This window comes from Cebidichthys violaceus, unplaced genomic scaffold (genome assembly GCF_023349555.1).
Source record: "Cebidichthys violaceus isolate CVI_PGR_0920_01 unplaced genomic scaffold, fCebVio1.0.p SCAF_23, whole genome shotgun sequence".
NCBI classification, from domain to species: Eukaryota; Metazoa; Chordata; class Actinopteri; order Perciformes; family Stichaeidae; genus Cebidichthys; species Cebidichthys violaceus.
The window spans coordinates 9554952-9569920 of NW_027176406.1; the positions used below are offsets into that span (position 1 = coordinate 9554952).

Below are 14969 nucleotides of genomic sequence, written 5' to 3' on the forward strand. Positions count from 1 at the left end.
TTATGAAATACTCAAAGCAAAAAAAGAAAATTAAACTATTTTGGTTTCAATAGCTACAAATACAGGAACGATGCTCTTGAAAAGTCAACTTATCCCAGTTAAAGAACATTCCTCTATATATATTTTTTTTCCTGACATAATGCTTTAATTACTATCAAGCCATAACACATGATAACTGATTCATTTATGAGGTGTGATAAAACCTTAATGAAGAATATATCACCAAATTAAATTATTGTAATACTCTACATGTTTGTTAACAAGACAAACCCAAATATTTCCCCTTTGTTATTTATAGACAATACCTACAATATGACAGCGCCATGTTCATCTGTTTACACAGTGTCTTTATTACATTTTTTTAAATTACCATAAATATTTAATACTAAAATTAAATTCACATAACTGATTGATAATTATTACATTCATCTCATGAAATATTTTGCCTTTCCTGAGCAAACCTGCTTCTGAATTGTTTATTATTATTCCTTATTAATATTAATATAAACAATAGTACAAGCATTAGTTGTAGTAATAGCAGCAAAAGCAGTAGATAGTTGTAAAATGAATATTATATGAAAAAATTCCAGTAGTTAATATACATTAATATTTGTGATTATCAGAGTGTCGTTATTTGTTACTGTGCCTGCAAGTTTGCACAACAATATGAGTGAGAAAATTATCTGCTCTGATTAACTGATGAAGGAGGAGGAGGCATTCTGTGGCGTGGGGGAAACCTCCCTGGGTTTGAGGAAGGATACGTCAGGTTGCTTCTTGCACTCCGGATCACGAAGCTGCAAAAGAGTGTTGGTGGCAAGCAGAGCAAGAGGAGCAGAGATCTCCGCATCATCGGCTCAGAGAGTGCAAACCTCACCTTAAGCACAGTGAGTATCAAGCTTTTTGCAAATGCATGTGCTCGGCAATGTTGTGCGATGATAACTAGCAGTTCTGTGTGATTTTGTGCCTTGAAGCTTTTCAATCCTTCTGCTTCAAAATAATGGGGAATTTAAAAAAAAAATGACCTTTTTGTTTGCTCCTTCAAGTTGCAACTACTTTCTCTTTTATTTTGTAAAACATGGCTTGGGTCATCAAGCCATTCTCATGTGATTTAAATCATGTCATATGATGTTTCTCTCTCTGATTGAAATATTTTGTTAATCTGTTTTTAACTTACTGTCAAAATAGCACAGCCCTACTGATAAAAGGTACAACTCAGCACCTTAGTTTTTGACAGTGCTGATGTGTCGGAAGACTACTCATGGAGGAACGATTGTGCTTAATCTATCCACACATTTTTATCTGGCAGAGACTGTTATATGACAGCAGAAAACACCTGCACCAGTTTTATTTACTGTCACTTTGCATTTCCTCTGTACGTGTGTGTTAGCACCCCTCAGGCAGCTACAGAGGACCATGGCATTTGCAGGGCTACTGAGCGACGAGGACATCAGGGCTGCGGTCCAGGCTTGTCAAGGTGAGTCAGACAGCAGGCACGCTCGCATGCAGGGAGACACACACACACACACACACACACACACACACACACTAACACAAGTTAGTGAATATAAATCCACGCACATATTGCAAAAAGAGAGACAGACGCTGTGAAACCCATGCAGTCCCACTAGGGATACCATGCACGCGTTGTTCACAGTGGGGACAGGGAGCCTGCAGGTAACCAGGCAGCCATGTGGCAGGAGAGCAGTCATCACCCAGATACCAAAGTGTTTTTATGCAGAGCATTCACACAGAGAGACCCAAATCACACAAGATATACAGCCCTCACTTCCCAAAACACTTTATCAGTAATCTATAGCAATTGTGTTTGCATGAAAAGGCAGACGCAGCACAACCCCTCAGATAAAAAACAAATGTCAGTGCTTATATGCCCTTTATTCAAGAGAACCCCCCTGTTAGCAATGATTCAGGCAAAATAACATGCAAGCTTTGTCTAATTTCTGTGAATGTATGTAAGGAGGTAGCATTTCTATGATTTATTTCAAGAAATTATGGAAAACTTAAATGTTTTATTAAAGTGGGCATACCAGACAAATTATCTTCAAGATAGGGCTACTTTTTTTTACCATTTCCTGTCCTTTATTATTAGATGAATATTCCTAAATCTTATAATCTCTTATAGTCTTATTCAGTGAATAACTGTGATGTACTTAAGGGTAAGAATTTCCTCTCTGAACAGCTTTTAACATTTAGGTTTGCATTCGGCCCATGGGCAATATGCAGTGTGCTTTGAGTGTTTCAATGGCACAATGACATAGCCTATAATGGCATAAGACAGTGATGTGCTACAGGGTGTATATTGGTAAATGTCATCGGTGGAAGAATGAAAGTCATCTGAGCGGATGAGTACATGCGACATCTCTATTCAGTTCCTCACCATTCTTGCTTTCTTGTCATTCTGTGATTGACCTCTCACTCCCACATCCGTCTGCCTCTCTTTTTGCTCACTTCGTCTCTCTCCTATGCCGATGCAGCTCCAGGCACATTCGACTTCAAGTTGTTCTTTGCTCAAGTGGGACTGGCCAGCTCATCGGAGGCGGATAGAAACAAAGTGTTTGCGGTCCTGGATCAAGACAAGAGCGGATACATTGAGGAGGAGGAGCTCAAGTAAGGATCGCATGTGTCTGTGTGTGGTTTAGAGCGAGGATACAGATGAGCGTGTGAGTGTGTTTGTGCATGTGTAGCCATCGTGATGGCCCACAGGCAGAGGTCACTGTATGAATGAATGCAGTAATAAATGAGGGGGGAGGGCTGGTGAGTGAGTGATGGGGAGGAGGACTGCTCAGAAAGGCCTGGAGGGTAAGAAAATGGCTCAGAAAAGATACATTCAATGATGATATAAGCCTGAACTTTTCTCTCATATTTTTTGCGCACCCATCAGGTTGTTCCTTCAGAATTTCTCTCCGGGTGCGAGAGAGCTGACTGTGGCTGAGACCAAGGCTCTGATGGCTGCAGGCGATAAGGATGGAGATGGCAAGATTGGGATGGAAGGTGGGTGCATGTAAAAACATCTGAAAAAAAGCTGACGGCAGATGAGAAGAAGGAGCCGTCTGTGCAGGGGAGCTGTCCGTTACATAGTGCTGAAATTGCAGTCTGTAAAAAAGCACATACAAAAGCAGTATAAAATGATACACCAAATTATGTGTTGATTTTTTAGCTATAGTGCTTAACCATAATATTGTTTTACATTGACTTGTGTGGAGAGCACTGTTGTGCTTAATAGGAATATCTGACTGAATTTCTTTTTCTCCCCCGCAGAGTTCTGTGATATCCTGAAATAAAGAGGATGAACATCTTTGACCACGGCTGTTTTTCCCTATTTTAAGTTAACGGGTTTCGTATGGAAATCCTGATTTTCCAGATTGATTGATGCAAAGACCAGAAACCTGGAATATTCTCTTCCTGCCTGCTGCTCTCCCTGTTTATGTGTTACAATAAAGATGTTTGGTGGACAGACGGCTAAGGCTGGATGTTATAGTGTGTGTGTGTGTGTGTGTGTGTGTGTGTGTGTGTGTGTGTGTGTGTGTGTGTGTGTGTGTGTGTGTGTGTTTAATCAATCAGGTACCTGGAATGGGTTAATAAACGTATTTAAGATGTGATATCATTGTGTACTGCTCTTTTTTTCACCTGCCTGAAATGAACAATGCATTACGTGTCTCATGTAGGCCTTAACATTAACACTTAAACTACTATAATAACATTCAGGGGTTTAAATCACCATATTCATGTAAACTCCCTGCATCACTTAAGGTGACTATGACCGACAAGTTGACTATATAATGAATCATATGAGATTTTCTCACCGAATGATCTTGCGTAAAGACATAGCATCACTAAATAATGATTACCATTCATGAGCAGGAATCAAACAGGAAATAGTTCCTGTTTGACAGGATGATGTTTGGTGAGTGCCTATTGACTCAGCTATTTATCTGACTCACACTGACAACTGCCCTGGTGATGATAATAGAGTCATAATTAGACTTTAATTGTGATGGTAAGGAAAACCCCTTAGGCCTTTTCCACAGAAGACATTTTGACTTTTCACTGTTTGAAAAGCACAGGTGTGAATAATAAAACAAATGATGTATGAATTCCACTCAGCTGCTTTGATTTCAGGGTCCCAGGCTGTTAAGCTGGCTCACTGTCACGCTAGAGGTTAGAGACGTCGTCAGTGTTATTAGTAACACCTGTGTTTTCCCTGCTATAACGAGTCAAAAATGGCCTGTTGTGAGTCACTGCTGCAGATAATCGTATAACCTAGAACCTGTGACAGTGGGGAAATTGAACAGCCACTTCACCAATTTCCCCACTTTTGAAAAAAAAAGTATTTTCAATTGATGGGACCCTTCTTTAAATGCTAGGACACATGGGCGTTTCCAAAAATGTTGACTACGTTTTTGTTGTTAGGATTATTACTGCCTTCTGCTGGATGGATTTTGAATTCCTGCAGACACAGGTAGAAATATCCACCTTAATTATGGAAACATACTTTATGGTATTGATACAGAATTGAGATGACTGAGATGAGTGGTTGAGGTTTAAATGGCCTACAGGTTAACAGTCTAGCTTTTACATTTCTTAAAGAGGTCATAAAGGCCACAAAAACAAACCCATCAGATGCACACAAAAAAAACTGACGAAAGAGGCGTATTTATATCTGCATTAATAAAGTTATTCATATGTGAGTTTTGTGCCATGGCAGCTCGTCAGAGTTAAATGAGGTGACAACATATTCCTAACTTGTTTACGTGTTTACGCGCGCAAATGCACAGCACACAAATATTAGTCTGATTGATTGGTGCATTGCCTGCTTAGGACAGGGATACGGTGGTGTAGGCCCCAAAGAAACTTGAAACTCGACCCACTGCAGAGTTCAAATGGACCATATGGAAATACATGGTGGCCTGTATTTTAAGTAGCTATAGCTAGTTACAGGACAGGAGAAACAGTCTATGTATCATCCGAGACCAGCTCAGAGGCTTCATGAAAGAATCAAAAGCCTGACTCCAACAATTCATACAAACTATAATAAAAAAAAACAATTAGGTAAATCCACTTCTGAGCAGACTGCCACAGACACTGCATGAGTATCAAATAATGCTGGTAAAGATAAAATAGGTCATACCGTATTATGTTAGACACAAATGCATGTGAATGGGCTATATGGGAATATTTTTACTGATTCCACAGAAGACAGAAAGTCTGACGAGTAGTCTATCAAAAAAGGGACATCTATTATCATATATAAGGAGATAAAACCCAATGGTGCTTTTGAGAGCAGTCCAAGCAGTCCTTCCACATAGGTTTACAACCTTTGAGTAGCCAATAATACTTTTAATGGAACATGTCCTCTGTTCATTGCGAAAGTGAGCAGCAGTTAACATTGGCAGTGCTTGGAGCTCATTCATGTGGCAATATTCCCAGATGAAATTGACAGCATCAGAAACAACACGTTGAATGCTTTAAATCACATGGAGGCAACGTGTCCCCGTCATGTCAGCGAGCAGGCGTGCTCGGGTTTCCACACGTTTAGCTATAGGCCTCAGCACACATGGTAGCATCCTCATTTGTTCACCTAAAAATAGGTCGAGACTACTTGACACATTTTTTTCGAAACCCATGCATCTTGGTACCTGATACTTGAGACTCAAATCTCTGTAAATGGTGTTGCTCACGGATATATAAGAGAGATGGGTTGCTGCGGGAAACATTCACTCTCGAGTCCTTCTTGGTTTTCACTCGCCTCAACGCAACCCAAAGGTGAGTTGGATGTGCGCCCTGCAATGGCCGCGCTGACTTCTGTCAGTTTGGGAGGAAAGGGATTGAGACGAGGAGAACCTCTTGGACTATAACTTTAGAGAGAAATGGAACCAACGTAGAAAGAAACTACACGGACCACAGGACGACTCAGTGCGAAAAGGAGGCCCAAATGTGGCCGTTTGGTTTCGACGGATCAATGTCTGTGGATGATAATTGCGCTATTTTACCGTGTCTCTTTTAACCGGATGAAAAAAAAAAAAAAGCTATCGACGCGTTTGGCATCACTGCGTTTCCCCGGCCGTGATTCATGTTGCCGTGAGATGGCCTCTCAGTGGGAGCATCATCTATTTAGTGTCATAGCAGCGTTGGGATAAACAGAGTCAGACCTGAGCTGACATCCGGAGCCAGAGAGCAGCGCTCTATCCCTTATGACAAGAAAGCTGTGATGCTCAGGGGCAGCATTTGCTAATTAAAGCAATTAATTAGTGACTAAAACAAACAAGAGGCTTTGAACATTTTTTATGTTTCTAGATTCTTTCCAAGGCAGTGTTACTGAATTTGCCATGAAGCAAGAGGAGAAAAAGTCTTGTTTAATACTTGGAAGTTGATGCATGATTTCAGGCTCTGTTACAATGATTTAAAAACCTACAGGAAAACACAAACCCTCTGAACACCAGTCCCTGTGTTGTAGGCCCTCTGAATAGGAGAACCCCCCAAAATACAAAATATCAGTAGTTTTTGCTTTAATGAAGGATATTTGCAATGCAACCACATGACTACTGTCTGTTTGTGATTTGTGATGCTTATATGCTAACTCTGAGTCTTCTTTCCTCCCACAGAATAAAAAAATGGCCTTCGCTGGTCTCCTCAATGATGCTGAAGTCAAAGCCGCTCTGGCCGGCTGCGCAGGTGAGCTTCACTAACTTAGTACAAAGTAGATTATACAGTCAACACACACACTTCATCCTCAGTATTTGTACATTTTGAATATAAATGAATTACAAAAGCAAAGTTGATCCAAAAAAACCCCAAATGAAACCATTAATATCTATGTACTGAACTCTCAGTTAGCTAAACTGCCAGCCACAGTAATCCTATTAAATCAACACTGAAGTCTATATATGTAGCTTGAGAGGGTGCTAATGGTGTTAAAATGTGTTCCAGCTGCTGACTCCTTCAACCACAAGACGTTCTTCAAGGCATGTGGCATGTCCGGCAAGTCCGCCGATGACGTCAAGAAAGCTTTCTACATCGTTGACCAGGACAACAGCGGCTTCATTGAGGAGGAGGAGCTGAAGTAAGACACTCGAGCAACTCTCACTTAAGCCAGCAATGCCTCTGTAGCTCAAAATGTGCACCAGATATAATATTGGCGTACTGTTGTTTTTTTTTGCAAGGGGGCAGCTTTACTCTTTTTTTTAATTTTGAACATTTTGTCTTAGTTTGGCTTTAAACTGCGGCTCAAACGTACTCACTGCAATACAAAAAACAAATGAAATGTTTAATGAAGCCTGAAGGTTTTATGACTGAACATCCACATTTCTATGGACAGGCTTGTTGCATTTGCCTTAAAATCTGCACATTTCATTCTGCACAGTGATTTCCAATCAATCAGTATAGTCTGAGATGCTCATTGTGTCCCCCCTGTTGTGTCCCCCCCTCCCCGTCAGGCTGTTCCTGCAGAACTTCAGTACTGGTGCCAGAGCACTCACTGACAAGGAGACCAAGTCTTTCCTCGCCGCTGGTGACAGTGATGGTGATGGCAAGATCGGAGTTGAAGGTAGGACTTCTTTCTAAGCACTTTCTACATACCTGTGAATTTAGCAGATCACAGCAGAGACATGCAAGGTTAATTCTGTTACTTACTGGCAATGGACTCTCAAATAACCTGCATTACAGTCAAATATTCATTATCCATTCACATACATCCACGCACAGACTCAAACTTGGTCAGAGATTGGGTCCAATTAGCCTAGCTCATAACAGCATGATGACATTCTGTTCACTACTAATGGCAGTTTCATTCTACTTTCACAGAGTTTGCTGCTATGGTGAAAGCATAATTTTCCACTGACCAAGATCCACTTCTTTTCATGGAACTGCGAACTCCTTGCAAGATTCCGTATCCACCAGCTGAAAGAATATTTTTTTATATCTTATTTATGAGTTGCCTGCGGATTATTTCTCAACATGGAACACATGTTTTTACTGTGAATGTTACTTAGATGTGTTAAATGTTCTGAAAAATGACTTGTGCAAACTGTACAACACCATCTGCACTTTTGAGGAAGAGTGAAAAACCAGGAATAAATACTCTTTTGGTCTAAAGTCATCTGCTTCAGGTCAGTCGTCTTTGTACTGTGCTTTGTACAGCACTTGTTTTGATGGTTGGTTAACGAGATGGGGAGGATAGCTGGACTCAAGCTGACAAACACGTTGGGAATAGCCCTCTTTGCTCATATACTTCCTGGATGGGAGGTTTGCAATGGATAGCTGTCACACATAGTGTAATCAGGAGGTGTCTTCCAAGCACTTTTCTTCCACCCACTGCTGAGTAGTCAATTAGATGATGTGCTCTGGCAACAGCAGGGCTATTAACAGCCACCGTTGCATCATCAGGAACTTTTGAATCTGGTGCATTGACGCACATCTTTAGTGATCTGAGGGGTTCCTTCACAATTCATTCAGTTTTGTTTTGTAGTGTTTAGAATGTGTTATACATTTATTTGGTATATATTCTAAATATGTGTTTTAGCATAGAAATATATTCAAATAGGTCATCAGTCAGATTTAAAACAAATTCCAATTCATGGGGGAGCTATGAGTGCTCAGGGATCTGCAAATCAGCAATATGTAAACCCTCAAACCTATCAGATGACACCCTGAGCTTGTTACCATCAACCAGTGGTCAAAACAAAAAGATAGTGACAGCAGCCTGATGCCGGCTCACCCTCACCCTAAAGGGCAGTGCTGCCACCTATAGGTGAAATATAGTCTCAGCATTAAAAGTGTATAGCCATAAATGTCAAGATGCATCATTCAGAATATCCTTCTTCTGTCCTTTACTTTGTTTGGAGGATACATAAAAAGATGAAAAATGTCCATATGCTTTTAAACATATCGAGCTCTTAGAATAACACGAATGGTAGGCTGCATGGGCTTACAAAGAACAGGGATCCGGAAGGGGGGAATTCTTTCCAAAAAACATCATTCAGTCCATCTTGACTAATCTGAACAACAATAAACACATTGTTGACTTTCCAGCCAAAAATGGGACTGATTGTGACAGTGCTGACTGTCTTTATGCACCATAATCACGACAGTAAGGTCCTTGATTTGGTTGTGAGTAGATATAATCTGACAAAACACAAATGCCTTGAAAATACTAATATGACACGTTGTGGCTGTGAATAGGCGACTATCAGGTGGAAAACATCAATGTCAAACATAGAGAAGAAACTATACATTTTCAATACATAAATATAATCCATAAGTGTGAAAGACAGGCTCTATTACTCTAGTAAAGTCATGAATTCAATAGCCAATATCTTCCAAATCAACAATGTAACACCAAAAGAGGAACAACAACCAAGTGGAAGCCCTAATGCATGTTCCGTATTCTCTTGAATAGCCTACTGTTGTGTGTTGCCAGCAGCACTTCCAATTTGTCCTCCTCAGCACTGCACAAGCCTATTCTTAGCGTTGAGGGGGACATTAAAGACTTCTTCAAACGCACCTTTTAAGCGTCTTCATTTGTGAAACTTAAAATAGACCGCTCTCTGGGCTCCGGCTCGAATCCTCGCCACCCCCCCCTTCTCGGCGGTGTCAGTTATCTTATGCCTCAGATTTCGATGGAGTGAAACTATAAAAAGGTCATCGGGAGCGCCGGGGAAGATCACCGCAGTCGACTCAAGTCCTGTCTGTTTCATCTGTAGTCTACAAAGCAAAGACATCACTAAGGTGAGTTTAAATGGAAATGGAAAAGAAACCTGGGATCCTCGCAGACAGAGCCTCAGCATCCTGCACTGCTTCAGAAAACATTGATTTTTTTATTTTTTTTAAAAAGCGGACTTTGCACTGCAATGCAGCATCTAAAGAAGGAGTTTTGTTTGTTTTTTCTTGCGCGAGCCTCAGCTGCATGAAGACATGGATTACTGGTCAGACCTCCCAGCATCTATAGAGTTGCAGTAGGGAACAATCTCAGCCTCTAGAACCGGATTTGGAAATGCAACATCATGCCACTCACTGAAAGAAGTGGACTGGCTATTTTGCCTTTTGAAATTTTAATTTGAATCTATTTCTAATCCATTTGGAACCAATAATTGAATGTTTATTACGTTTTAACTATTGTGCAAATAGTGCTGCTCTGTTGTTTTAATCATAATGTCATTGACTACCTATTCTAAAAGAAAAAAAAATGAATATCGTTAACCATAATCCAAATGGTCAACAATATGTGATACTTTTGTTACTTTAGAAGTAATCACTACTATTTGATTTCTGCAGATCAAAATGGCCTTCGCAAGTGTAGGACTGAAGGATCCCGACATTGCCAAAGCCCTGGACGGGTGCAAAGGTGACTCTTCGAGTTACACTTGCAAAATCCCAATCGCATGCGCTCCCTGCTCGGAGCATCACGGTGCTTCTTGTGCAGCTACTGTAAGTGGCTGTACTTAAGTTACAACTCGCATTCATTTCAGATGCCGGCACATTCAACCACAAGACGTTCTTCCACGCATGCGGCCTGGCTGGCAAGTCTGCCGATGAGGTCAAGAAGGCCTTCGCCATCGTTGACCAGGACAACAGTGGCTTCATTGAGGAGGAGGAGCTGAAGTAAGACACTCAACACTGCCTTTGTTCTAAACAAATATCCACAAATCACATGGATGCATCTTCTGTTGTGATATCATCTGCATAAAACAATACTTAAGTTAATGACAGAGGGCATATGAATTGTTTTTCAGGGTACTGATTGATTGTGAAACCACAGGGTCAAACTATCTTTCTATTTATATCTAATGCTTTCAATTGTATGTAACATGAAGTGTGTCTCAGCCAATGGGAGCTGGGGTCCATGAACTAACCACCGACTCTTGTTTGCAGGCTGTTCCTGCAGACCTTCAAGGCAGGTGCACGCGCACTGTCGGATGCCGAGACCAAGGCATTCCTGAAGGCCGGTGACTCCGATGGTGACGGCAAGATCGGCGCTGACGGTACGGACTCTTTGTCACGCAAAGGGGTTGCAGCATTCTTTGGATGTTTTGATTTTTTTGCTGGAAAATAGATTTCAAACTGTGTTTTCTTGTATCTCCACAGAGTTCGCAGCCATGGTTAAACAATAAAGTGTCAACTGACCAACAACACCTGCTCTGATGGAACAACAAAGCCAACGTCGACCTTCCCCCGTTTTCATCTGATATAAATAATTTTTATACATTTGCTTAAGAGACGTTTCCTCCTATGCAACAGATTGTCCAAAAATGATGATTGTGAATGTCGCTCGGCTGTGTTCATGTCTTAAATATGAATTTTGCTTACTGTAAAATCTATGATGCACTTTCCAGGTACAAAAGGTCAAAAAGAATAAATATTCTTTTTCTGCGGTCTTACTGGGCTTTTATTCCGTGTATTATTTGTGTCTTTGAAATTCTTGAACTACACAAACAAATTTAACAGGGCAAAGTCATTCACAGCCTCCCCCCCTCGCTCCCTCTCTCTCTCTCTCTCTCTCTCTCTCTCTCTCCCTCTCTCTCTCTCTCTCTCTCTCTCTCTCTCTGTCCCTCTCTCTCTCTCTCTCCCTCTCTCTCTCTCTCTCCCTCTCTCTCTCTCTCTCTCTCTCTCTCTCTCTCTCTCTCTCTCTCCCCCCCCCCCCCCCCTCTCTCTCCAAAACTCAATTTGCTTTGTTTTTTGGCATGCCATAAGACATACAGTCAGGTCCATAAGTATTTGGACTGTGACACAATTTTTCTAATTTTGCTTATTCACACAACCCCAATGGATTTGAAACTAATCAGTCAATATGTGGTTGAAGTGTAGACTTTCAGCTTAATAGCTTAATTCAATGAGGCTCAAAAGTAATTGGACAAACTAACATAATTGTGAATATAATCATTATTTGTAATACTTGGAAGAAAATCCTTTGCAGTCAATGATTGCCTGAAGTCTGGCTCCATAAACATCCCCAACAATGCTGAGTTTCCTCCCTTGAGATGCTTTGCCAGACCTTTTACTGCCGCCTCCCTCAGCTGCTGCTTGTTTGTGGGTCTTTCTGCTTCAGTTTTTTCTTCAGTAAGTGAAAAGCTGCTCACTTGGGTAGAGATCAGGTGACTGACTTGGCCATTGAAGAATATTCCATTCCTTTGCCATAAGAAGCTCTTGGGTTGTTTTTACAGTGTGTTTTAGGTCATTATCCATCTGCACTGTGAGGCGCCATCCAATCAGTTTAGTATCATTAGTCTTAATCTGAACAGATAGTTTAGCCCTAAACACCTCAGAACTCATCCTGCTGCTTCTATCAGCTGTGACATCATCAATGAACACCAGTGACCATGTTCCATTGGCAGCCATACATCCAAAGCACTGCCTCCATCATGTTAAACAGATGATGTGGAATGCTTTGGATCATGAGCCGTTCCTTTCCTTCTCCACACGTTTCTCTTCCCATCATTCTGGTACAAGTTCATCTTGGTTTCATCTGTCCAAAGAATCTTGTTCTGAAACTGGTCAGTCTTTTTCAGATGTTTTCTGTTAAAGTCTAATGAGGCCTTCCTGTTCTTCAGTGGTACCAGAGGTGTTCACCTTGTTGTAAACCTTCTGTATTTAGATTCATGAAGGCGTCTCTTGATTGTAGACTTTAACAATGGAACGCCTACCTTCTCCAGAGTGTTCTTGACTTCAGTAGATGTTATGAAGGGTATTTCTTCACCACGGTACACCAATTGTTTAAACCTAATAATGTCCTCCTTCACTTGCATTGACACCTTTTTGGTCCGCATGCTGAGAGTTCCAAGGACCAACTACCAACTGCAAATATAACATTTTGAATCCTATTGTCGGCGTCATTTGTCATGACATAGTGACAGAATAGGCCACATCTGGCCATGAAACCGTTTGTCAGACAATTGTCCAATTACTTTTGAGTCTCTCAAAATGTGGGTGGCTGTGTAAAAGTGGCTAGTGTAATTCCTAAACGGTCATTGTGATTTTTTTTGTTTTAGACATTGAAATAAAGCTGAAAGTCTACACTTCAACCACATAGTGACTGATTAGTTTCAAATCCATTGGGGTTGTGTAAATAAGCAAAGTTGTGTCACAGTCCAAACACTTATGGACCTGACTGTATAATACACCTGTACCTGTAATAGTGGATAAAGGAAAAGAAAGCAATATGAATTAACTTACGAACTGATGATGTTTAAATATCATCACACGCACGCACACGCACACCTATACACAGTCATGCAGCTCCATTCTGCAGCCACTAGATGGCGTTACGTCCATCAGAAGTTGGGGCAGACGCACCGGACAGAGACGAGACATCAGTTACTGTAAATTATATCTGGCAATAAAAGACAGCTGTTTGGACATTTGAGTTTCTCGCTTCCAGCATGCCAGTAAGGAGAGCCTGGCTTGTAGGGCACTCAGGAAACTCATCATGCATACATGTACACAATAACAACGAATATATATTGGACAATTATTCCTAAATTTGAGTTAATTCCAGTTTAGCATTTATTTTTTTAAACAAATGAATGCTAATTATTTGGGGTGAGATTCTACAAAAATGCAGTGGAAATTTGTTAGAATCTAATTTTAAATGTGATTCCATTGTACGTTTAAGAATACATCATTTAAAAATGTATTGTGAGACTAATGCTCCTAAAGAACATTAATACATGTAAATGAATAAATGATCTCCCAGTAACAGTATAGTCTGCGAGGTGTCAGCATAGTATATGACATCACGCATCGTCCTCAGTCTCTTTTTCGTATATTTTAGAGGAGATGATTGAGTTTCTCAGGAGTCTACCTTCAGTAGAACCTCTCAATCGGACATCACTTGTTGAGGGGCCCCATTAACGATTCGGCACCGGGATTAGGTTTAGGAAGGGTGGCTAATGACAAACTACCGGAGAAGCTTTTACTCAATAATGAAAGACGCCAGGATGCTGCCAATGAATTAAACAATAAGAAACTGTGTGCATAAAAGCGTCTGCTACGTGACTGTAATGTAATGTAATGTAATGTACAGTTCATATCCGAAACACAATCGTGTATCACCCATAAGAAAACTTTACACGAATTAAATGAGATGAATTTCGACTGATTTCCGACTTATTTCGTGTTCTGCCTTCAGACCTTTAAATAATGTTTAAGAGTATCATGACACCAGGTGGACTTTACCTGCAGTTAACGGTCGCCAGCTGACACGTGCAAGAGAGTGAACCTGCCAACAGTCGCGTGTGCTCAACGGACGCAAGCACGCGCTCAAAGGTTGCTGACTTCCAATTTGAGGACGCAGTCTGGGGGTTGCTATACCCATCCCTCTGGAAAAACTCAAGGATATATCAACTTACTAGTATTTTTAAACGCCACTTAGTGTAAGGGTTCTATGGTGTAATGGTTAGCACTCTGGACTCTGAATCCAGCGATCCGAGTTCAAATCTCGGTAGGACCTAAATTTATTTAATTCACATAATAGATTATTAAATCATTTCTCCATGTTTACTCATAAACTATTCTAACTTCAAAACTCTCCTTACCACACACTGCTACTGCATATGCTCAAGTACAACTCTTACGTCATGGAAATAAATAACCTTTTCCTGTGTGCTGCTGCTGCAGTGAACACCCCCCCAGGAATGTGCTTAATGACCCCTGCATTTGTCCGCTGGGGGCCACGAATGCCCTCGGAAGAGTCAACCTGAATTGGTCATTTTGCAACTGGACAAATTGGACAGACAAAGGGAGAAACGAAGTGGGGGAAATGGTTTAAACTCCAATGGAAATGAAGCCAGTGCTCAGCCCCAAGTGACCTCTGACTGCTATATACCTCTATTCAAATGGTGCATGTGGATACCTGGGACATTATGCATCATCAACACCATCGAGGCGGGATGGGACACCGACAGCAGAGGGTGACCTCGGGTCCCTTAATCAGCACAGTTGACGAAGCAATTTAGCGAGGA

General features: G+C 41.0%; 3 protein-coding genes, 1 long non-coding RNA gene and 1 other non-coding gene across 5 annotated transcripts; 4 read left to right on the forward strand and 1 right to left on the reverse strand.

The window, feature by feature from the left end:
* The first annotated feature begins 802 nt into the window (after positions 1-802).
* Positions 803-3571, forward strand: LOC137878130 (parvalbumin beta-like). Its single transcript, XM_068718265.1, has 5 exons — positions 803-884; positions 1388-1474; positions 2493-2625; positions 2900-3009; positions 3277-3571. Exons 2-5 carry the CDS (start codon positions 1414-1416, stop codon positions 3297-3299), a joined length of 327 nt encoding a protein of 108 aa, XP_068574366.1. The 5' UTR covers positions 803-884; positions 1388-1413; the 3' UTR covers positions 3300-3571.
* LOC137878131 (uncharacterized) lies at positions 1474-2973 on the reverse strand. Its single transcript, XR_011103592.1, has 3 exons — positions 2893-2973; positions 2396-2581; positions 1474-1545 (listed from the first exon to the last, which is right to left on the reverse strand). It is a non-coding gene; the product is annotated as an uncharacterized lncRNA (long non-coding RNA).
* Positions 3572-5546: 1975 nt separating the features above from the next.
* On the forward strand, positions 5547-8075 carry LOC137878128 (parvalbumin beta-like). Its single transcript, XM_068718264.1, has 5 exons — positions 5547-5781; positions 6621-6690; positions 6946-7078; positions 7452-7561; positions 7819-8075. The coding sequence occupies exons 2-5, from the start codon at positions 6630-6632 to the stop codon at positions 7842-7844; spliced, it is 330 nt and encodes a 109-aa protein (XP_068574365.1). The 5' UTR covers positions 5547-5781; positions 6621-6629; the 3' UTR covers positions 7845-8075.
* Positions 8076-9646: 1571 nt separating this feature from the next.
* LOC137878127 (parvalbumin beta-like) lies at positions 9647-11390 on the forward strand. Its single transcript, XM_068718263.1, has 5 exons — positions 9647-9741; positions 10288-10357; positions 10482-10614; positions 10885-10994; positions 11098-11390. The coding sequence occupies exons 2-5, from the start codon at positions 10294-10296 to the stop codon at positions 11121-11123; spliced, it is 333 nt and encodes a 110-aa protein (XP_068574364.1). The 5' UTR covers positions 9647-9741; positions 10288-10293; the 3' UTR covers positions 11124-11390.
* A 2996-nt stretch (positions 11391-14386) lies between these two features.
* On the forward strand, positions 14387-14458 carry trnaq-cug (transfer RNA glutamine (anticodon CUG)). Its single transcript has one exon. It is a non-coding gene; the product is annotated as a tRNA-Gln (tRNA).
* Positions 14459-14969: the final 511 nt, after the last annotated feature.